General features: G+C 39.5%; 1 protein-coding gene across 1 annotated transcript in view; it reads right to left on the reverse strand.

Annotated features, from left to right (window-relative positions):
- Nucleotides 1-26,362, reverse strand: part of LOC124284332 (sodium bicarbonate cotransporter 3-like) — a 130,901-nt gene that overhangs the window by 42,580 nt on the left and 61,959 nt on the right. The window contains 2 exon segments of the mRNA XM_046720416.1: nt 50-178; nt 6,914-7,121. Coding sequence (XP_046576372.1) covers nt 50-178; nt 6,914-7,025 — 241 coding nt within the window. The 5' untranslated portion in view covers nt 7,026-7,121.

The raw sequence follows: 26,362 nt of genomic DNA on the forward strand, positions 1-26,362 counted from the left end.
ATTAAGAAGTGCTTTTTTAATCATCAATAAACATATCCCGAGGACTTACCATCAGTGATGTCTTCTTTGGGAATTCTCTGATCCCCTGGCTCTCGTCTATGGTGTTTATGATGTCTACGACGATGACGTCGTCGTGGTAACTGTAATCCAATGTACACTGACCCTTGTTTTCTGTGATCTGAAAAAACAACAACACCAAATACAATAGAACATTTATTTATCATTTCACTGTTTTTGTGAAAACAGTTATTTTTAAACATTACTAATTAATACTAATAATTACTTGACATTACCCTTTTCAAAAAAAAAATCAAAATGGATTGTGTGATAAAAGTACAAACCTATGTAAGCATGTAAACACACAAAAATCAATGCACACTGTAGATAACAAAACCAAATCAGACATCAATCCTCACATGTCCATCATGTGTGACTAAATATGATAATTTACCCATCATCAGAAGTGGTTAAAGCTGAGCATATGTAATTATTGTATGACAGGACCATAATTCAAAAATCGTTCTTTCCATAAACATTAATATCTGAAATATTTTTACTACACTGGTCTGAAGATGGAGTTGATCAAAAACATTTCGAAATTCATCATATTCATATGCTGCCAGCTAGCAATTACAGCGATTTATCTGAGATTCCAAACTAAACAGCTTGGCAGGCAAATTGGAAAGAAACCAATTTTTCATGCAAATCTGGGATTTAATAATATTCCTTTCTTAAATTCAGAAGTATTTCAACATTGCTTTCAATGCAACAATGTTGTTGTCCATTACAGTGATCTGTTATTGAAATACTTGTGTCTTCTACGAAGCCGAAACATTCAGTTATATTTTAATTCCCATTTGTGAATAGTGCTGTGGATCAGACCTCAGAGGTCCAGATAAATCCTGGAATTGTAGAACATAAACAAATATTGGCTTCATCTATCGTGTATTTCTTGTCAAAATACAGCAATTTGAAGCAAAAAGGAATGTGTGGAATTCCATTTTTAACCAAGCATGCATAAACACAACCTCAAAAGAGCAGTTTACTCACTTTACTGTTGTGCAGAGTTTGATTGAATGAGTGAGTGAGTTGGCTTTAAGGCCACTTTGAAAAGTATTTAAGTGATTTCACATTATGGCAACTTGATGTGAGGGAGTGAGTTTAGTTTTACGCTTCACTCAGCAATATTCCAGCTATATGATGGCGGTCTGTAAATAATCGAGTCTGGAACAGACAATCCAGTGATCAACAGCATGAGCATCGATCTGCGCAATTGGGAACTGATGACATGTGTCAACCAAGTCAGCGAGCCTGATCACCCGATCCCTTTAGTCGCCTCTTACGACAAGCATGGGTTACTGAAGATCAATATTCTAAGCTGGACCTTCACGGGTCAGCTTGATGTGAAATGAAGGAATAAAGTAATACAATGCTTTGACATTTACCACTTTGAAGAAATTAACAATAACATGTTGGTTGCGTTGTTGTTTAACACAGCACTCAGCAATATTCCAGTAAATATTCAAGGCTGGACCAGGCAATCCAGTGATGACATGTGTCAACCAAGTCAGTGAGCCTGACCACCCGATCCCGTTAGTCGCTTCTTACTACAAGCATGGGTTACTGAAGAAGATTCTAACCCGGATCTTCACGGGTAAACCATAACATGAATTTGGTGTGACAAAGGAAGAAACACAACCAGGTCAAACTGGGTTTTGAAAAATATTTTGACACTGTAAATGGAGAAACCTCTGACTCCGATTCCATCCATCAGCCGAACTGCTCGGCAATCGAACCACCTCAACACATCCGTTTTCAGAATTAATGGACTCCTCATGTCTTTGGACACCTTAAGTTTTTAAAAACCCATAGTCTTGTGGACAGAATGTCTGCCTAGAGGGCAGAGGGGTAACGTTGGTGTTAAGACCTCTGGATGAGTCATACCAAAAGACTGAAAAGATGGTACTTGTTGTTTCTCTGCCTGGCACTTGACATTAAGAGAACTGGTCATCTCAGGGTCAGTATGCTGTGTTTGAGGAAGATATCCATCTCAAACTGTGTTATAGTATTTCTGTTATGCAGTATATAGTCCTGTTGCCTGAAGGACACCCTTAAAAATAATATCTTTTAAATAAGAAATTTGGTTCTGAAGTACAAAATGGATGATCCGACTAACATGGCATAAAATATCAGCCATGAAATAAATTAAATCTATCCCCCTTTGTAAGAGACAACGAGCAGACAAGAGACGAGCATTTCTTACAGCTATCTGACCAATATCTAATGGTTAGAAATAGTTCAAGCCAACTGGAACTCTGCCATCTACATGGAATACAAGAACAGGGAAAATGGCATGAAAATGTATCACAAAATTGATGCGAATCTAAACACAATTTTTCACACCTCGCTATTGGTTTGAGCAAGTAAACAAATGAGCAATATTCTCACTAGATCACATCAACCTGCAAATGTCCTGACAGCTTGGGTACCAATCAATATCTTCCACCAAATCTATGCCACAATTAGTTGGAGTCACAGGCTGTTTGCAACAGAAGTATATGAATGTAGATCAGCCTATCTCATAGGAAAGCAGCTGTATTAAAATTTAAAATTTAATTAAATTTAAAATCTGCATCAAAATGGAATGTCTGTCACATAAGCATGACCACCGACCTGCCCATGATCCACCAACAGAAACTGAATATCAACAAAATCATACTGAACTACACACGTCAATCCTGTAGTTACACACGTGGTTACAGAGGGCGTGAGTGAGTTTGGTTTTACGCCGCTATTTGCAATATTCCAGCAATATCATGGCAGGGGACACCAGAAATGGGCTTCACACATTTTATCCATGTGGGGAATCAAACCCGGGTCTTCAGAATGACAAGCAAACGCTTTAACCACTAGGCTACCACACTGACCTTGTTTACCTGAATAAAGACAATACAGGTTTTCACTAATACTAGAGTAGTTAGGGTCAAACACATTCTATGGAATCTCTTTTCTGGTAATCAAAATCGAGTTAATCTCCAGACGTACATGGAATATGGTTTAGTTGTATTCGACATTGGGTACTCGTCCTGCACCCAAATTTCACTACATAAGATTTTCACTCTGAGACACTCTTTTCGAGAGAGGGGCGGTGGGGTAGCCTAGTGGTTAAAGCGTTGGCTCGTCACGCCGAAAACCCGGGTTTGATTCCCCACATGGGCACAATCTGTGAAGCCCATTTCTGGTGTCCCCCGCCGTGATATTGCTGGAATATTGCTAAAAGCGGCGTAAAACTAAACTCAGTCAGTCAGTCAGTCAGTCAGTCAGTCAGTCAGTGTTTTCGAGAGCTGTTCCCTGTATATCCTGGTGAGGGATTAATGGATCTAGTGGTTAGATTCGATAATTTAATCATGCATGTCATCATATCCTAACTGCTCATGTCATCAATATGCCAACCACTCTACTGCCTGTTCCAGATCTGACTGCATTTTAATAAAGAATTGATGCCAAGTTTCAGGACAATGAAACCTGGGTGACATGATCATCAGCATACAGAATCGTGGACTGGAAACCGGACCAAACACGAGTCTGAGCTATAACACTAGAGCAGCTCAACATATGTTGCCTGTGTGCTCATTTATCGCTGCACTCTATCAAACAGGAAATATGAGGAAAGATGTAAATGGGATGATACCTGTCACCTGCATCTGTGTGATTTATTGTCACTGAACAGTATTTCAGTTAATGTATATCCCAGCCTGAAGTACTTACCGGATGTAGGCAGGTACAACTTTAGCAGAGAAGCCAACCCTAATTTAGCCCAATTAGTATTTGGGCCAAAAACTGATGCAAAAATTAGTATTTTTTGGCAAAATTTAGTATTAACCTTTCCAAAGAATATATTCATACTTAATATATAGATATTCTAAGAACTTGTTATTAACATTGCGCTCACCTAAACCAGTAGTAAGTATCCACATATAGCTTGATACACATTGATAAAATGTGGTTGCAGTTTATTGTGTATGGTACATATGCTTTTGATAATTTAATTCAATGTATTTTCTGAAAAAATTGTACATTTTTACTGCTATCGTAAAGTCGCGTATTTTGTGTTGGTTTTTTTGTAAGGGATTTTGTAAATCATATGAGTTGGCATCTCTGCTTTAGGGTGACCAACTACTTCAGGCATTGTGTTGAGAAAAATATTTTTGTTTGTTTGCCGTTTAATGCAGCACACAGCAATATTCCACCTATGTGATGGCAGTAAATAATCAAGTTCCGGACACACAATCTGGTGATTGACATCATGAGCATCAGTTGGATACAATAGCATGCATCAGCCAGGTTAGCGAACCTGACCACTCAATCCTGTTAGTCGTCTCTTACGACAAGCATGGGGTGCTGAAGATAAATTCGAACACGGATCTTCAAGGGTCATTCAGAAATTGTGGAGCACATATGTTGAGAATATGAGATTTAAACCAACTAGAATAGGCAAGGTAAAGGGATGTAACTCTGCATAGAGTATTGCAGCAACCCCTTGGCCATGCAGCCTCTGTCCAATGAGTTAGTGAATGAGTGAGTGAGTGAGTGAGCGAGTTGGGTTTACGCCACTTTTAGCAATATTCCAGCAATATCACGGCAGGGGACACCAGAAAATGAGCTTCACACAATGTACCCATGTGAGAAATTGAACAAATAGTCTTCAGCACAACGAGCGAACACTTTAACCACTAGGCTACCCCACCGCCCCCTGTCCAGGGAGAGTAAGCTGGGTTCTAAGGCTGCTTGAAATGGTATTTATGTAATACCAAGGCAATGTTTGCCATGTTGAAAGCCACCAGCATTGTGTGCGGACAAATCAAGGATCATTATCAGGGCTAAACAGTGAACCTTGAACAACAGCTTGACCTCACTGTGCCATCTTGGACCTTATACAAATCCAAATGGTTTAGTGAGTGAGTGAGTGAGTGAAGTTTACACTGCTTTTTCCAATATTCCAGCAATATCAAGGCAAGGAACACCAGAAATGGGCTTCACACATTGCACCCACATGGGGAATCCAAACTCAGGCTTTGGCGTGACGACCAAATGCTTAAACCACTAGGCAACCCCATCGCCCCCAGATTTGGTTTAGAAGAAATGTGAGGTGCCCGCAGTCACAGGTTTGGAGTTATAAAATTCCATCAAAAAAAAGAATCACAAAAATCTACAGAAAATGATGCTTATTAGAGCCACAGATTGGGCACAGACTTTGATGTTACACTGACTTGTGATTAAAAGACATAATATGTAAAAAAAAAAGCACTAAAAAAAGCATAATTAATATAATGAGTGTTGCTTTACGCAGCTCTCGGTGGAGAGTCAAACCTGGCTTGTTGACATGACAAGCAAACACTTTAACCACTAGACTAGAATGAGTGAGTGAGTAGGGTTTTACGCCGCTTTCAGCAAATATTCCAGCAATATCACGGCAGGGGACACCAGAAATGGGCTTACAATATTGTGCCCTTGTGGGGAATCGAACCCAGGCCTTTGGTATGACAAGCAAACGCTTTCACCACTAGGCTACCCCACCACCCCCTTAAAGAATGAACCCGTGAAGGTCCGGGTTAGAATGAACCTTCAGTAACCCATGCTTGTCGTAAGAGGCGACTAGTGGGATCGGGTGGTCCGGCTCACTGGCTTGGTTGACACATGTCATCGGTTCCCAATTGCGCAGATCGATGCTCATGCTGTTGATCACTGGATTGTCTGGTCCAGACTCAATTATTCACAGACCGCCGCCATATAGCTGGAATATTGCTGAATGCAGCGTAAAACTAAACTCACTCACTCACTTAAAGAATGAAACTACAACAGCAAGATTTGACACACTTAGCAATGCACAAGCTGCCAGTCACAAGCTGTGCAGAGTTATGAGATGTTATTCACATTACTGAACTTAAAGAACACAAGGTACTCGCCCACGTCATAGAAGATTCCTTCATTTCAAGTACCCTTCACCTGAATGAAAATTTAATATTTTGGCAAGTTCCAAATTGGTATTAATCCTTGTGAGTGTTTGAAACATTCTCCACTGAAAGGCCTGTTTGCTTCCCCTGGAAGGCACAAGCAATCACCATGTTACTATTATCACACAGATGAGAAGCAATGAACGAGTGTCCTGGGACTTTCAACTCCATTCTGCCACTGGATGCAAGTCAAAGTAAAAGACCAGACTACCCTAGGGCCATGGTGCTGCCATTCTCCTGTGAAGATCAGACTTGTCTGCAAATTCATTGTTCACAGATGTATCTGGTCTAATTAGGGATATTTCTCTGAAGCATAAACCTTTTGCAAAAATGTTTAATACTTCCCCTTTCAAGTCTTGTTGTTTCATGTCTATGTTTACAACGAAAAAGAGATTGTTAATTTAAGTTTTTATGTTCTCACAAGTTTTCAAGACGGAATTGTGTTTACCTATTTTAGGCCTGCTTTTGCATTAACATTATAACAAAATTTATTGATTGAAAGTTCAGCAGAGCTATTTTCAGAAACAAAACATCTTTTACAGAATGTTTCCAAGATGGCTGCCAGGAGTTATGTCTGTGACCTTGAAGTTCATAACCTTGACCTTCGAGGTCAGTGACATATTTTCAGATATATAAAACTTGACATTTAATGAAACTAACTGTAAACGTGCCCCAAAATATACCAAGATCATGTATACAATCTTTTGATACTATTTACATAAAAAGAATTAACATGTTCATGCACACAATGACCTTGACATTTACATCAGACTGTGATGTTGCCGAAGAACTAAATTTGGAGCATAGGAGGTGGAAGAAATTTATACATAAAATAAAATATCGCTAATACTTTGAAAATCCTACTAAAGACCAAACTTTGTTTTAATATATGGACAGACCTGAGAGTTCAGCATCACTTGGGGCGTGTGATCGGACAAATGACCCCCAATCTCGTACTGGCATGGAGCCATCGATCTGTTCTCCACTGAGGCGTACTGGGGCTTGCGACATGTTTATGTGTCGAGATGTGTTGGTATGTGTCGGGGTAGATTATGACTAGAAGCTATACAACATCATAGCTCCGCTGTCTATCATCAAAGTCTGCACCTGAAACATATGGAACATTCAACATTAAACCATCTGTTGGAAGAAATACAAAGTAGCTTAATGAATTGACTGGTAAGCACTTGACCATCGTCTTTGTGGTTTAAAACTTACTTAATAGACATTCCAGCCATTTCATGATAATAACAATAATCTTTTTCAGATTAAGTGAAATCAAAAACAATTTGGCATTTTTCTATATAGTTATTCCATTTCTGTAAAAGGCAAACGTGAGTTTACCACCAATCTGTGTCAGATTACGTGGGAGGAAAGCCTGAGGTTTACCACTCTGATGAAGCGTAACAGCATCTGAACTGGCAGACTAAGAATCACACTTAGCAGGAACCTTGTGTCAAATGAACAACCACACAAGTCAAGCCTGCCAAAGGGACACAACTCTGCAGAGCAAATAACAGAACCTTCTGTCTCACATATTCATGGTTCATGCAACCCTTTACCAATGAATACAATAAGCTTGGCTTCAGAAATATAGTGTCAAGGAACCTGTATTGATCATAAATGGTATGGTTTGGGTTTTTTCATTACCGATTGGTCATTCTCCCAAATTCTTCTGCCAAACATCATGTACATTCAGGCCTCTGAGTCTCAAATGCATGTTATACATGGTTAACACAAGACATTTGCTGTTAAAGTAAGTAAAATCATATCAATATAATATGGCTTTAGCTCTGACAGTTACACTGGGGTTCATTTGTGGAAATGAAAGAACTGTCGACATTTGTCCTTGATCAAAGTCCAATCCATATTAGGCAGTCATTTTGGCTGTCCAAACCCTATTTGATTCTCAAGTACAACTATTACGAGGTACTGCGACCTAGGATTCTTGTTGGTGGCACTTCTCCAGATGAAGTAGCTCTACAGCATAACTGCATCAGTGAAGACATAAAAAGAAATGAGAACAATGCACTCCAACAAGTCTTGAGGACACACAGTCTGCTACTGACGAGAGCGTGGATTAGCACTGGTGACCTTCAGGGTAAAGTCACCTTCACGAGTATGGATGAGTACTTCTGCAGCAACTGTGCATGTAACCAACAGAACTCAGTGACTGTTACAAGCCTGTAATGAATGTCTGCGTATGTCACCTGCGTGTACTCAAGTGATTCCCAGGATGCAACACAAAATATCCCACCAAAATCCTCTCCTAAGATTTGAAATTCTCAACACCAACAGTTGGAACAATAAGGGTTAAACTCACATCTATTCCCACCAACTGGAAAGCTGATCAATGAAAATATTCAAAATGCCAACATTCCTGTTAAACCCTCCCTACAATAAGTCCACTGAACACATTGGAAAATTAATCCAGACTTACTTCTGAGGGAACGGTCATTTAAAATTCTACTGAACCATGACAGAGGTGAGGTGAGGTGAAATTGGGTTTAACGTCGTGCTTGAGAATATTTCGCTCATATGATGACGTCCCATGACAGAGCCATTTCTTATCATCATCAGGTCAACTGAAGGTATCATACAACCCTTTGTCAACATCAGTGTAAACAAATAAGTCAAAAGCAATATGTGGTATCAAAGTCAGTGGAAATGCTCCAAACATTCCCCTCTTGTTTTTATTCATTCTGGCTTAGCTTGTAAATCATCACAAGGGCCAATGTTATCGGCATAACACACAGGAACCCGTGATCAGCTTCGCGCCAACGTAGGCACTCAGCAATCAATAATACCGGGCAAAAGCTCATCCATGGCAAACTGTGGTCTCACTGTGTTACTTGGAGGTGTAATCGTCTTATATTAAACATTAATTCATCCTTGACGTGATGAAAAATACTAAGCCTTCTTTGGAACAAGTTCAGCAATTCATCTTCTGCTGAGGACTTGGTAAAACAGGCGGCAACACAAAATCACTAAAGTAGACCTGTACAATTTTGTTCTTCCATTATTCCAATTGTCATTGTTGAAAATAGTTTGAAAGAGGTGTGTTTCTAAATATTTCTTAAGTATACACTAAGGGAAACAAATAAGGAACATCACTTCACGACAGTGTTCCTTTATTTATTTTCAGATTTCCTCCCACAGCGCTATTCAAAGCTGGTGATGAAAACTGGAAAATATTGAAGGAACACTTGAATTTTCCTGTGTTTCTTTATTTGTTTCTCTCAGAATAAGTATTTTGAAGACTGGTGTCTTACCGAATGGACTCTATCAAACAAAGTAATTAATCCAGCTTACTAACATGATAACCAGTCATGCATAGACTTTATTTACAGTAACGAGAAAGGAATGTCTCCACCTGCTCTCGTACCTGTGATGAACAAACAGCATCTCTACTCTGACCTTGTACTACATGTTCATGTGAGGTGTTCAAAGGTGTTCAAGGTGTTCACTGACAACAGGTGTCCAATACAGTTCAGTTAATCCATTGTGTATTCTGTATGATTTAACAGAATATCAGCTGGATATGAACATGCAGTCCAACGGCTCAGAATCTGGAAAAATCATGGTCTATCCTAGCTTAGCATTAGCGACCATATAGGTTCTTTCAGAGGCAAATGTTCATGGCTGTTAAAGCAATTCTTACAAAAGTAAGAATGATTGTTAAATTGATTATTACAATGATTGTACATAGTTTATTTCATCGATTATTAGAACAATTGTTTTGGGGTGATTGTTAGACTGTAACTGTTGTATTGATTACTACAATTGTTACAGTGACTGTTAGACTGATTGTTACACCTGTAACTCTTACAGTGACTGTTACACTGATTGTTACACCTGTAACTCTTACAGTGACTGTTACACTGATTGTTACACCTGTAACAAAAACAGTGATTGTTATCTATTGATCATTACAACAATTGTAGTTTGTTTCGTCCAGTGTTACAATTTGTCAGAGATTCTTACAATAGAAACAGTTACTGCTATTTTCAAGATTACAAACATTAGTTACTGTTCATTACAGAGACTATTACAGTTAATGAAAAGACAAAGAAGAAATTAAAATCTAAATTAAAATCGGCTCAAGAAACTAACATTATTCAATGTGCAGTAATAAGATACATAAGACTTGAGCTTAATGCCGAGTTTACCAGAGCAGTAGATTCAATGAGGTGAAAAGTGAGCGAGTTAGTTTTACACCGCACTCAGCAATATCCATCTATTTGGCAGCGCTTTGACAGAGTGAGGGAGTGAGTTTAGTTTTACACCCCTTTTAGCAATATTCCAGCAATATCACAGCGGGGGGACACCAGAAATGGGCTTCACACATTGTACCAATGTGGGGATTCGAACCTGGGTCTTCGGCATGACGTTTGAAAAATCTGACGATGAGTTTGGTTTACAATTGGAACAGAAGTAACCACTTTCACTATTCTGCATATCTGATCTAGATTAGTTCAGAGGATAAGAGACAGTAGAAAGTTTGTATTCTGAATTTTTTTCATTTAGTCTTTTGGGAGAGCTAAATACAATAAACTTTTATCAAAGTAAAACTCCAACCCAAAATAAAACTAATCAGTGTTACTCATACAAATCAGCAAAGACAGCCTGACAAAAATATACAATCGTCATGAATTACGAGTCCTGCACTATGAAAACCCAAAGAGCAACCAAGTGCCCAAATAATAACTTCAGTAAATTGTAAAAGTATTTCTATCATTCTGTCATGGCCAAAATAGATGTAGAAACTCACAGAGAAGTGTATACACAAACACTTCCTCCAAATAACCTATCAAAGAGGTACACAGCACCGAGAATATTTATTTATTTCTCGAACCAGATTTCTAGAAACGTACCAATTTGCCTCCCATAGAACGAATCTACCAGTATGAAACGACACTAATTATAGCAATTCCACAATCGCATGCTGCCAATAAACAGTTTCCCGGTCCATAATTAATCAAACTGCAGGTATGAATCAGACGTTCACCAGGATGACCTTCTGACGTGCTTGATCAAGAGTCCTGCGCACAACTATGAGTGTGTGAGGCTTAATTCTGCAGCAATATCACTGCATGGGTGTCAAAAGTCAAACCTGGTCTTCACAGTGAAAGGCTGAAACTTGCACCACTGGGCTATCCATTCCATCCAGCATATGAGAGACTGAACTCTTTCATTCACAGTTTGGCCTTATAATTATATTAGTCATTGAGCGGCTTCATTACATAATTCAATTTCAGGGGAATGTAAGCAGTCCTTTAGGAGGTTAAGGAGTCTATGGGCCACAAAAGACCCGGAGTATTTTATATATTACAATCTACGTTTGAGGAAGAACAAGATCCAAGTTTGAATTAGTCTTCAGCAACCCATGCAAGTTGTAAGAGGCGACAAAGGAGATCAGGTGGTCAGGCTCAGACTTGGTTGACACTTCATCGTATCCTAATTGCGTAGGTTGATGCTCAAGGTGTAAATCACTGGGTTGTCTGGTTCAGACTCGATTATTTTCAGACTGCCACGATAGAGCTGGAATATTGCTGAACTAAGTGATAAACAACAAACAAAATGAGGAAGAACTAGATAGATATAGAACACCACAGTGAGTGAGTATGGTTTTAAGCCGATTTTAGCAATATTTCAGTAATATCATGGCGGCGGACACCACAAATGGGCTTCACACATTACCATGGGGAATCAAACCCAGGTCTTCAGCATCAACAAGCATATGATTTGACCACTTGGCTACCCCACTACCCATCAAACACCATAGATGTTTTCTTCTAATACAAAATACATTATGTGAGGCTGTACAGAACACCTGTTCCCAGTCTGACAGCCATGATCTACTCTTTTCAGAAAGTCCTATGTGACTGTAATGAAGGAATTGCATTTTGAAATGGAATTGTATGTTAAGATTATTCACTCTATGTACATGAGTTTTTTAAATAACCACTCTTATCAAATAAACAATATCTGAAGGCCCAGCTTCCATCAAACACAAGTAATAAGAACCTTATGATCTCAATCAATGATCTCTTTCAACTGCAAGAAGAATATTAGGTGTTAGCCCACACATTCAAAGTATGCCCACACACTCAAAGATATCCTATTAACAAACAGACACAACAGAAGTTTACCATAATAAAACTACAATACATAAAATGGACTAATGCAGCAAAGTATGCTAAAAGATATATCATTAGCAAATGGACATAAGTTTACAAATGACGCATGGACTAATGCAGCAAAAAATACAAACACAGCTAATGTAGGAAATTCTTCCTTTTGTTTCAATGCTTACATTTACTGTACTGAAGCATGAATTGTTTGCATTATGACATCATTTTACAACATGATAATTGCACATCAGCAAACAACATAACTCATGCACAGATAAACACTTCACACATTGATCTCTCCCAAAACAAACAGCAGCTGTGGTAAAGAGAAGATTAAAACCAGAATGTTGACTTCCATGTCAAGCATCGTCCAGCAATTACCAAAGCTAATAATGAAATAAAATAAAAATAGACAAAATGCCTTTCCAACCTCAACAACTATTGAAAGCAAATTGCTTTTCACTCAACAACTGTCTTGTGTCTAGTTCATTCATAGAGTAATGTCACACTTAGCAATAGTACAGATGGTAGAATGTCAATAATCAAGTTTGAACCAGGCAGTCCAGTGACTGAAATCATGCAGAATACAATGCCAATGCCATAGAGTCTGACCATCTAATCCATTTAGGGGCGGTTGGGTAGCCTAGTGGTTAAAGTGTACACTCATCGCGCCAAAGGTCTGGGTTCATCTCCCACCATGATATTGCTGGAATATTGCTAAAAGGGGCAGAAAACTGAACTCTATCCTACCAAAAAGTAGATTGCTGGGGACTAATAACTTTGACATAGGATTATCTTGAGTAGTATCTAGTTAACATATCAAGATTGTCACATTGTATCTATTGAGTAATCTTAAGATTACAGTTTCTGATCCCATTCACAGCATAATTTTGTTTATCACTGGGGCTGAAGAAATGTTGGGTCAGACTTGGCTCAAATTTGCTTTAGTCTTAGAATATCCAAGCTATTCTCATAGCATGTGAAAGTGATACATACACCCTATGAGTGAGTTAAGAAATACAGTTCGAAATTGTGGGAATGTAAACATTGCGAACGTTACCGTGTCGCTGAAAACTTCGCGAGTCGAATTGAGAAATTTAAAATGTCAGAAAACATAAACGTAATGTTTCCACCAGCGATGTTAGGTGAGTGAAGCAACTGCAAACCAAGAAACGGGATGCAACGCAGTAGTTAACTGTAGGAGGCTGTACGAGGCGATGACAACTGACATGCATCGTGACGTCGCTTACATTGTGACGTAATGTAAAATGGTTCGATTACGAGGGGGCACACTAGAATGGCGCAGTGACGGGATAACGTCATTCAATTGTTACGTCATCAAAAACTATACCTTTATTGTCTAATAATGTATTTTTTGTTCGATTGTTCTAAGCGCTAAGCATCTTAGAATATGGTTTTACGCTGCTTTTAGCAATATTCCAGCAATATCGCAGCGGGAGACACCAGAAATGGGCTTCACACATTGTACCCATGTGGGGAATCGAACCAGGGTCTTCGGTGTGACGAGAGAAAGCTTTAACCACAAGGCTACCCCAGCACCCCTTAACCCCATAGACTCAAGCTTATTTAAAGGCAGGTGTTAGAGCATGACGAGCGAACACTTTAACCACTAGGCTACCCCTTCGCCTATGATGTGGACTGGTTTTATCACAGTGTCCACCCTCAACACAAACAAAATCCAAAATTATTTTACAACCACATACGTTTTCTGAGAGAAATCATACCACAATGCCATCCCATGTCAACAAGATTCATAATGAAAATATTCTTAAAATAATCAAGTGTAGCTGTCTCCAAAATCCATGTTACAAAAATACCTAATTGGTATAACACTGTAACAATTCCAAATTTAAACCAAACTGACTTCTCAAGATGTATGAGAAAGAGACAACCAATACTGACATTAATTTTGTTGGACTACCTTTCCTGCTTTTTTGTTTCTGGTAAAAGCTACTGTAATAAGAAAGTGATAATCTAAACTGACATTCATTTGGTTAAAATGTCTTTTGCCTTTCTTTCTTCCTCATAAAAGCCATAATTACCATGTCACAAAAATAAAAAAATATATAACTCATAATAATTTCGACACATATTACTTACTTTACAAGACCTTGATCACCAACCCGACAGAAACGTCCCTCAGTGAATGAGTTAAGGCTCGTCAAGGTGACAAAACAATGGGACGTTCAACACAGGTCTCGTGTGGCAACTCGCACCTCATCTTAAGGAGAACCACCACAAGCAACATTTAACCCCACAGCGTGTTTTGTCAGAACCAGCAGCATGTCACTCAGACGTCCATGTGATATTGTGGACTGCCAGAGTTTTGCATGGCCATCTATAAATGCATATATGTGTAGGAGTATCACATTGCCTCGCACATGACAATCTCAAATATCTGATATTCCTGGAGACAGGTCATCAGTTATTTCCCCAGAACGGAATTACTCAAGCTGTACCCACAGAACGCTGTCTACTGAACAATATTCATTCTATTACCACCTCGAAAAGGGTTCATTTCATTTACAGGGTATTAAGTAAGATTGGTTTAGGAATAACTTGGTCATTTTACTATAGGAGTCAGATTCAGAGATAGATTCTGATAATAACCTTTGGTCAAGTAAACAAATAATACTTCATATCTGGACATGAAAATCTACTGATAATAAGAGACAAGGCTGGGACTGTCACATTGCTGACCCACTATGAAAGGGTTCCACTCCATATAACCCACTGATTACACTACCGACAATGAATAGTTGCCTCTGTCTTCAAAGAGAAAAGAATTGTAAAAATTATTTGATAAGAGACAAACACCTTAGCCCTGTTCTGCAAAGCGAACTTGGCCCCAAAGTGATCATGACTGACATACTTGAACAGAGCTTTACCGTAGTCGCACTGCTAAGAACTCTTTGTGGAAGTGGGCTCATTTCCATTAGAAATCTCTACTAAAGCAGGGTCCACTGTATGACTATATCATAAGCATATATTTATGAATCACTATAAAGCAGTGATACATAGGTTTCGCAAACAGGTGAGTATATCCTGCCCTTCTTGTGGCACAAACCACAAACACATGCAAAGGCAAGGCAAGTAGGTCACCTTAAACATAGGACTGACTGACTGACTGACTGACTGACTGACTGACTGACTGAGTTTAGTTTTACGCCGCTTTTAGCAATATTCCAGCAATATGACGGCGGGGGACACCAGAAATGGGCTTAACACATTGTGCCCATGTGGGGAATCGAACCCGGGTCTTTGGTGTGACGAGCCAACGCTTTAACCACCAGGCTACCCCACCGCCCCCCTTAAACAGAGGACTGACTGAGTGAGTTTAGTTTTAAGCCGCTTTTAGCAATATTCCAGCAATATCATGGCGGGGGACACCAGAAATGGGCTTCACTCATTGTACCCATGTGGGGATTCGAACCCGGGTCTTCGGCGTGACGAGCCAACGCTTTGACCACTAGACTACCCCACCGCCCCATCTTAAACAGAGGAACATATGGTACAAGTCAAAGTAGGAAATTGCTTCAGAAATGTTTTTTCGTCACTGATGCATCAAATGTGGAAATGCTATGCCATACTGCCATGAAACTTTCTGAAAACTTTGGCTTTAAATGTTTTAAATGTTGAAAGATGGTGAGGTTTCAGTGTATGGGCCGAGGAAGTGGGTCAGCAAGTACATGAATGATTTGAGGTTATGATCAGGAGACAGACAGATGTGCTACCTACCCCTACCTACCTATCTATCTACCTACCTACTTATATGAAGTTAGCCGTGACAGGCTTGATGTTATACACTTAACAGAGAATTGATGGCCATGATAGTAGATACAGGACAGTGGGCACTGGCAATGTGTTCACACAACAGATTCACTGAACTGATTAGGACACTAAATATACATCCATTCATGACCTGAGTACATGTTGGTCTACACTCACAGCTGTATCACACTAGGAAATGAAAACATAACCTTGAACCTCAGACTGATAAGAAGCCTTGAAATGAAGTCCATTAAACTTCAGACACTTATTTTGGACTACCACTAAGTTGTAGGCAACTCCAAAGCAGATAATTTTTGTCAACTAGTAAAAAGGAAAATGAATTTCTAACCCTGTACAAATATGTTTCTAGCATGCTTATTAGAGCTTGACTTACCTATATTGTTTGTCATTTATTCATTAAAATAATGATAACAGCTCATTGGAAAATTTAAGATTATTTTGCAATATTATGTTAATTCATTTTCTTAATTTCTCTTAGGAAGGTGCCATGAAAAACAACCTTTCAATACCTGTAACGGGTAGTGAGGTAGCCCAGTGGTTAAAGCCTTCTCTGCTTATGAAAAAAGACCTAGGTTCACATCTCCACATAGTTACACATGCAGGGCTCCAGATAATTTTTCAACATCAGGAGTACGTACTCCTTATTTTTCCAATATAGGTGTACTGGAAAATCTTAAGAGTACTGAATGGAATTTAATGGCATATCAGTAACTTTGTGTTTCGTGTCATATATGCACCACAACATTGCTAGTCTTGTGTAAACAGGTCAATAAACAATAAAACAATACTTTTTCAGATACATACGTCTGTAAATGATTCTAGGACCATTGTCGTCGTGCGTATCTGCTACGTTTTCCAAATTATTTCCTACCGTATCGTGCATATTTTTTATCCGTACATACGCGCCGATACGGCCCTTATCTGGAACCCTGCACATGTAAATCCCAATCTTGGTGTAATTTCCATGCTTGAATACATGCTTAAACATTGTCAGTACCTGTAACAAATGCACAACACTGTACCTACACCCTTGTTCGGCTTTGATGCACCAGCCTTGACCTCCAGGCAAGTAGGGAATTACTGCCACATACTGTCATGCTTAAACTGCCCTTGCGACAAACATTCTGCTGTAGGCTGTTCGGGATAATTTGTCGCAAGCTAAAGACTTCCCAAACAAATCGGCCAATCGGAAACAATTACACTGAAGTGAAAGTCGATGATAGCAAGAGTCTTGCTAAAGATGGCAATTTCACTAAACACCACATACAAACAAGACATATCTGCGAATAATAGTTTGCAGATATGTAAACACATTACACAGACTGCAAACTTCTGACACAATCAAGCCCCGAAGTATCTATGTGACCAATCTAAATGTTCAATAAACCATTATAGTCAGTAGAGGCTTTTAAATCAAACGGTTTCCAAAAAACTTAAGCACTTAAATGTCAAGAAAGCAATAAACTTAAAACCAAACCACCTACGAATGACCGTTATATAGCTGGAATACTGTGAAGTGCAGCATAAACAACAAACAAACAAAAATACGGATGAAAATCTCGACATGAATCACGTGCATGTGCACATGCATGTATGCCCTAATTACCAAGTTGGACACGAATATATATATAGTAACAGTGAACAGAAGGATAGGAAAATCCCAGATACTTGTGGTTTTTCAATTACATCTATTACATAACATCAAGTCCGCATTAGTGAATTACTTCGTGTGCACCAACTCCCATAAGATCCTGCTATCAAACAAGGTAATTATCTGCGACCAGCCTGTGTGATCTGGAAAAGGTGACCCTTCTAGCCTGTGGTGTACCTTCATGTGCAGTCGCCATGGATATACATCAGTCAGCTTTATGCCAGCCTATTGATTGCCAGGAGTCTGGGGCCAACTGATTGGAAATAGTCTTCCCCCATTACTATCAAGCCAAACACCCAATGAAATTCCATGTAACAATGCTTATACACGGCCTTTGCTCATTAACCCTTCCTGGATGAGTGGCGTCAGATAATTAACCCTTTCTTGCTCGAGACTCAAAACAATTCCACTGGTGCAAGTTAACCCTTTCCATCTTAATGACATACCATTTAAGTCTCTCAGTTGACCATACATATCTATGAAGAGATCTGTTAGAAACCATCATTGCTGCCTACTGTAAATTCTCCAAACTGGCCCTGCATTCCCAACCATGAATGCAGTCTTATGTCAATCACCTCATTCTAAGTGGCACTACATTAACAACCATTGTGTACAATTCCACTTGTATTTGACAAAAACATCTTACTCTTAGCTGAATCCAACAGACAAAAAAATAATGACACCACCATAAGTATAATACTGACCAACATTTGTTAAATTCCTGTCCAAACATGCATTTATTCAGTAATTGACAAAGTTTCTAACATCTCCATAACATATAATTTCTGTAGAACACCACAAAGCTTGAAAGACTTCATCCACATCCAATAAGGGCTGACAACATGCATGTCTACATTAAGTACACTGAAAGGTTTAGGTAGCTGGACCCCAAGCATCACTACTAACAGGACCTTTTTCAAGCATATTTCAGTTTATCTCAGCTTTCCTAGGGACTGTTCTTAATTTATTTAATTGATGAGTGAGTGAGTGATTTGGGTTTTACACCTCTCTTAGCAATATTCCAACAATATCACTGGGGTGGGGGGATGAAGAGGAGGAAGAGAGAAAGAAAGACACCAGAAATAGGCTTCACATATTGTACCCATGTGGGGATCGAACCCGGGTATTTGGCATGACGAGCGAACGCTTTACCACTAGGCTACCCCACTGCCCCATTCATACAAAGATATAGGGTACTAATTACATTACGATATTTAAAAACAGTTCTGACTACACAGGGCTATTGGTTTAGTACTTGATTCTGATTCCAGAGTTATTGTGAAGGTGCATTTACACAAGTAAAGCTGATAATTATAGGTCATTAGGCAGAATTATACAGAAATATTGAGTGAGAAAGTTTAGTTTTAGGCCGCTGTTAATAGTATTTCAACAATATAATAGCAAGGGACACCAGAAATGGGCTTCACATACTGTACCCATGTGGAGAATTCAACCCGGGTCTTCAGCGTGACAAGCAAACACCTTAACCACTAAGCTACATGACCGCCCATATAGAAAAGTGCTGTACTATTAACTGTAACATGGTTCAGTTTGGGTAAATTACTCAGAACTCTCAGACCCCATTGTGTTTCAAGTTACATGTTTGACACAATTTTCACTGTCAGAGATGTTTGTCATTGACTTACTTTGTTCTTAATCCCCGTCATTGAACCAACAACACAACCTCACCTTGTTTGTAAATGCACTGTGAAAGGGTTAAGTTATCCCTGAACGACCTTGCCGTTGGCCTCATGACCCTTCTGGGGTTAATCCAAGCTCAATGATCCTCGGCCCATGAACTTAGACCAGGAAGGCTAATTTGGCTTAGGGACCAACGTGCGAGAACAACATTAGCTGAAGAATGATCTTGTTAAACCTCATTTTCGGTTATTCCAACAATCCCCAGCTAACAAGGCTACTGACAAATGACGTAGTTCTATCAATGGTTACCATCCACTTATGCCATATGATGATACTGCCATACATCATCAGAATCATAACGTGTTACTTCCTGGTGCCAGGCAATGCAGGCTCGGTGCATCCTGATGAAGTCTCATTAAAACAGCACAATTTATTCTCCTGTGTTTTAACTCCAAGAGGAGGAGGAGATGAAAAACCTAATGGAAATGGAAATAGATTTGCATTTCCACAGTTTGGTAAGGTGCGGGTGTTGATGATGTTGTATTCTGGCCATGTGGCAGCCATTTCAAGCATATGGAACACACTTTGACCATTTTTTTTGCCACCACCTTAACACAAAGTGAATGAGCTGTTGCAGGTTGCAAATATTTGCAATCTTACACCATCCTCACTACATATCTAAACTATACATTTAGAACAAAATGATATTTTGTCTAACATCTTATAGGTGAAACATCTCAATCTAACATGGTTTCTCTATCTACCAAATGGAACACTAAAACATGGCTAAAGTGAGTGTATGAGTGAGAAGTTGATGAGATTTGTTAAGTCTCCTCACAGCAATAAACATACCAGGAAAACACAGGACAGATGTTGGTAATCCAGTTGTCAGCTACCGCTGTGCTATTCTACTGCCATTGAATAATGAACGGTATTCAACACTCTGTCAGTGAACATGGCGGGCAAACACTACATGACGCAGACCACAGGTGTTAAACTTTACAGTGAAATCCGTAAGCATGACCATGGTGCTTACAAACCTAGGATCATAGTCTGATTGAAACTGAATGATGATAATATATGGATAAAGTATAGGAAAGGATAACTTGCCACAATGCCCTTAAAATGGGGAACTACTTTGGATTGATGGGGGTTACTGCAGTCACTGACGGAAGAGCTGGCTTCACAGAATATACATGGGAATCAAACTAGTCGCTCTATGTGACTGGCAAACATACAACTCACTGCCCCAAATCCCTACCACCTTACAAAACATGCGAGTGAGTGAGTTTAGAGAGAGACGCCACTTTTGGCAATATTCCAGCAATATCAGAGAGAGAGAGAGAGAGAGAGAGAGAAACAAACCCAGAAATGGGCTTCACAAATTGTACCCATGAGGGGAATCGAACCTGGGTCTTTGGAGTGACGAGCAAACGTTTTAACCACTAGGCTACCTACCCCACCTTACAAAAACCACATAAACATGAGACCTTCTAATACAACAGCTTCAAGACCTTTTAATAAACAGCCTAAACACTATGTTAGAATTATTCTTCTTCCAAAATTCAAACGTATTGAGCTGTTTGGCCAATAAACTTTCGACAACTTGCTATAATTCAATTTAAACACATGACAATTGTGAGGATCGTCAACACTAATAACCCTTATAAATATTTCTACCATATCGATGGTTTTCATTTTAGCACCTACATCCAGATGAAAAAAATCTCATAAAGTACATGAAAATAGCAGATCATCACCATCCTGAAAATGATCCATCACCAAGAATATTATTTATTAATCTTAGCACTTCTTGATCAATATTTTGCCAAATTTTACGACAAAAGATGGAGAGAGAAACATTATCCGGCAAGAGCATGTCCATCCATGAACTAATCCTGGTGATGAGACTGGAAGGGTGAGATGAGTAGGAAACTGACTCATGTTCTGCAATAAGCACAAGTTATTACGTCTGGGTCGATAGTATCAGGATAGTGATACCACCCATAATCAACATCAATTGACTTTGCGGGAAGAAAGAGGTATGGATTGAACCTGAAAATTCCCTTAATCCAATCTTACCAGGTATTGGACCAATAGCTGCCTGATGTCCTCAGCACATTGTTACCTAGGCTTCTACTGTAAACATACACCAGGGAATACGGTCATGAATAGTGAACCCAAACCATGGAAGTTGCCCTTGTGAGGAAGGAAACATAAAAACAACAATGGATTCTTCAAAAATATGTAGACGGATGAAAGGACAACTATATACATGATGCATGTGTCACAGGAAGTAAGTCACTGAAATATTAGAGTGAGTGAGTGAGTTCAGTTTTACGCGCTTTTAACAATATTCCAGCTATAACACGACAGGGGACACCAGAAATGGGCTTCACACATTGTACCCATGTGGGGAATCCAACCCGGGTCTTGAGTATGACGAGCAAATGCTTTAACCACTAGGCTACCCCACCGCCCTGAAATATTAGAGGCTAGTGCCTATTTTTAGTCTTTTGTTTAACGCCAGACACTCAACAACTCCATATTCTTCCAGTTGCATGATGTCAACCTGTTTTGCAATATTCCAGCTATAAAGCGGCTGTCTGTAAATTATCAAGTCTGGATCAGAAAATCCAGTGATCCACATCATCTACGCAGTTGGGATATGATGATGTGTGTCAGCGAGTTTGAGCACCCAAACCCCTTTGTCGCCTCTTACAACAAGCATAGGTTGCTGAAGACCAATTCTAAACTGGATCTTCATAGGTGATGTCAGCCTGGAGTCTGGACCAGATGATCTAGTGATTGACATTAGGAGCAACAATCACCTGTCAAACTGTCATCAAAAGCATTCAACCAAGACACCAATCATGTTCAACCTATCCAATAGGCAAGGTGGTATGACAAGCATATTTTTAGCTAAACAAGAATTCCCAGCGTAGATATTGCCTTTTATTACCTACGAGGGTGAACATATCAGGGTTCATATTTTTCATACAATGCCCTAGGGCAAAATATCACTTTGTCATGGTGACATGACATCATGAACAAGGCTATGCAGTCACGTTTCTACTGTGACATTGCGTTCTAATGCGGTGACGGCGGGTAGCCAGCCTGTGTTTGAAAGTAGATTTGGGTTTATTTTCCTCAATTTGACAACTTCAGTAATAAACAGAATATTATATTCATGCCCATATCATACTATGTTTACGACACTCGTGCCTAAATATCGGTATATTCCTCGCTCTCGCTCGGGAAATACCAACATTTAGGCACTCATGTCGTAAACATAGTATGGCATGGGCACTCATATAATATCCTCTATGTATTTATGACTGGCTGTTTATGAAAACCACAAACATATTGTGCAGTAAAGAACTTTACGAATTTTAGTTCCAGAAATAACTAGTCCACAGTATGATAATGTAATAATGTCAATAGTATTATACCTCTCTATTCTAGATCGATAAAGAAAATCTCGATTCAAACCCATGATCACTGGTTCCTGGCTGGTTTGTTGGTTGTTTAACGCTGCACTCAACAATATTCCAGCTATATGGTGTCAGTCTGTAAATAGTAGAGTCTGGACAAGACAATCCAGTGATCAACAACATGAGCATTGATCTATGCAATTGGGATGCAAAGACATGTAAGTTGCCGAGCCTGTCCACTTGATCAAGTGGCCTCTTACGACAAGCAGGAGTTGCTGGAGACAAATTCTAACCTGGATCATTATGGGTGCTCGGAAGACAACTGTGCCCTTCAGACAACTGGGTCTTCCATGCTCAAATAACCCCAGGGAGAGCTCACCTTACTTAGAACCCCACAAGAGAAACTGACTGACTGACTGAGTTTGGTTTTACGCCGCTTTTAGCAATATTCTAGCAATATCACGGCGGGGGACACCAGAAATGGGCTTCACTCATTGTACCCATGTGGGGATTCGAACCCGGGTCTTCGGCGTGACGAGCCAACGCTTTAACCACTAGACTACCCCACCGCCCCCCACAAGAGAGAGTCAACACCAGACACTAAGAGAGGACTCATTCAACTGAAGATCTGACTTATCTTCAGATAACATCATACAACTAATGGGTTTGACATTCCTTTTCATCCAAGTTGTGGCTGATGTAGGTTCAAGACAACTGACACAGGATGTACACCAGAATGTTTTTGTAATAGGCCATAAAACAGACTTAAATGGTTTTCATTACTGATGTACCGCTGAAAAAGTACAAATTCTTTGATGTGTTGGAGGAGGGACAATTTGTGATAAGGCTGCCTGTCGATGGTATCTGCTTAATAACTGGAAAGATGTGTTGTACCACAAATAACACTTCAAATATTTCAACATAGTTTTCATATAATCATGAAATAATAACTGAGTGATTGAGTTTAATTTTACACCACACTCAGCAATATTCCAGCCATATGGCAGCGGTCTGTAAATAATCGAGTCTGGACCACACAATCCAGTGATCAACAGCATGAGCATCGATCCACGCAATTGGGATACTGATGACACGTGTCAACCAAGTCAGAAGGCCTGATCGCCGATACCGTTAGTCGCTTCTTATCACAAGCATGGATTACTGAAGATCAATTCTGACCTGGATCTTTATGGGTCGGAATATTAACCCTCAACAGAGTTGTTGCTCATAATATCAGTCACCAGATTGGCTCAGATTTGACATTTTACAAACCTCGGTCATATAACTGGGATACTGCTGAGTGTGGTTTTAACGGTACACAAAAAATCAGTGAGAGCAAAGAGTGTGATATTGTGAAAATACCTCATAATAGCAATGTTACCATGGTTACAATGGACAATGATTTTTTGTGGCATTGGTACTATTGACATTATGAAAAAACACCACCACTCTTGTTTACTCTCCTCCATAGCATAACATAAAGAATTTTTAATAACAAGCTTGTACCTTCTGCACTTGAAAGTGGTATCACCAGGCCACTAACTCATTAAAACCATACAGACATGCTGCAGCCAGACCTCAGGCTAATGAAGGTATTGTATACGGGCTATTAATTACCATTAATAGCTGAGCACAGCTGCTTGCCCTCCAGTCATCTTTGATAAGTATTAAACACATTCCCAGGAAGAATCTAATGTGGACGAGGTGCAGTAATCACTGATGTCCATCACAACAAATGGAATACCAGATCAATAAAGTCACAAATAAAGCATGTTCTGGGCTAACATCCACAATAAAAATTTTTTTTTTTTTCCAAGCATGAAAAACTGGTAAAAAAGAGCAACCGGAACAGGCAACCCAATGTTGTTTAGTATCCAGGAAAACAGATCAGTCTTGTTCAGATGATCATCGATATTGATAAACAAAGGTATATTTTGCCTTGAGAAAGCTGAGCACTAGCTACAATGAATAAGAAAATCCATATTTCAAAAGGACAAAAAAGTTCATAAAGTATTCCTTGTGAGAACAGCCCAACTGGACATGTTAGAATCTTGGCATCCCTTGGATGGACGTTGTTTTCGTTTATGTAATTAATGGATGAGGTGAGCTGAAAGGAGGTTCCTCAACAGTTGCTATTGGATACCCTGGCACAGTTTCTGCTGTAGGCGCTCTTCAAAGTGTTTACCAATCAAATGGTCATCAATATTCACCGACTTTCTTAAACCACAAATTCCCACCTTTACGCCTTTTACCACAGTGGGAGTTGACTTGTTTTTCTGAGAACAAGGAATGGAGTGACTGAGTGAATATGATTTTACACCACTTTTAGCAATATTCCAGCAATATCGCAGCTGGGGAAAACCAGAAATGGGCTTCACACATTGTACCCATGTGGGGCATCAAACCCGGGTCTTTGGCGTGACGAGCGAATGCTTTAACCACTAGGCTTCCCAACAGTCCCACATCGAATGGAATAATGACCTACACACACACAAACACTCTCTCTCTCTCTTTCTTTCTCTCTCTCTCATATCAGTAAATGTATGTGTGTTAGTGTATGTATTTGTTTACTGTTTACTGGAATTTCTCGGATGGAAGACATACAGATGTATTTAGAATCTTGGTGTCTCCATGGTGTAATCCGCGGAGACGAAGACGAAACAAGCTCCACATTGTTACTTCTTTATGAACCAATCAAACTGATTTCCATACGACATATAACTCTTACGCCAGCTGAAGTAAAACAAAAATATATGGTTGAATGATATAGTCCCGCCTTGAGGAACAACTATATGTTATTAAAGCACCATGCCAGTCGGTTCTTGAACCACAAGGTCACCAGTCTGATCACACAGGAAAGCAATTCAGCTCCCCATGATTACAAATCATTTGTCTCACTTCACCTGCAGGTAAAACCCTTTCTGTAGCAGAATGACAATTACACTGCTAGTAGCGCTGGTCTAGACAGCCAGTTGGCCAATCAATGGCAAACAACACACCAGCATATCAAATACTGTGAAATAACACCATGGAATAAATCACCTGGAGTTGGATTCCTTCTGAAACCACTAAGACATGAACCATTAACACACAGGTGCAATCTCGTCAACCAGTGTGACAGGTAAATCCAGGTGTGTCACCATCTAGCTTGCCACATGCTTACTTTGTTCATGGTTACCTTGAAATGAACTCCTGCACGAGTCTCACATACAAAATATGGCCACTGGCAAAAGCCATTTTTCATTTTGTAGATCTATTCCTGACAGGTATTTTTAGGTCATTTTGAACACTAACATTGTTTGTTTGCTGTCTAGAATCAAACTCAGTAATATTCCAGCTGTATCTGGGAAGTCTGTAAATAATTACGCCTGAACCATACAATCCAGTGACTGACACAATGAGCATCACTGTATGCAATTGGGACATGATGTCATGCACCAACAAGTCACTGTGCCTGTTTGTTTCCTCTACAACAAGCATGGGTTGCTGAAGACCAATTCAAACCTATTCCAACACTAACAATTATACGTTGACAATGTCAGTATTTCAGTTGTATCACTGTTATCTTAATAAAGGCAGATAACTCTAACAGAACACTTTGGTGAAGCAGGTGTAGTGATGAAACCGAGAAACATGAGATGAATCAGGGATTCCAACCCACAAGTATAGGTTCCT

This window comes from Haliotis rubra, unplaced genomic scaffold (assembly GCF_003918875.1).
Source record: "Haliotis rubra isolate DU_JTF1 unplaced genomic scaffold, ASM391887v1 Scf334, whole genome shotgun sequence".
NCBI classification, from domain to species: Eukaryota; Metazoa; Mollusca; class Gastropoda; order Lepetellida; family Haliotidae; genus Haliotis; species Haliotis rubra.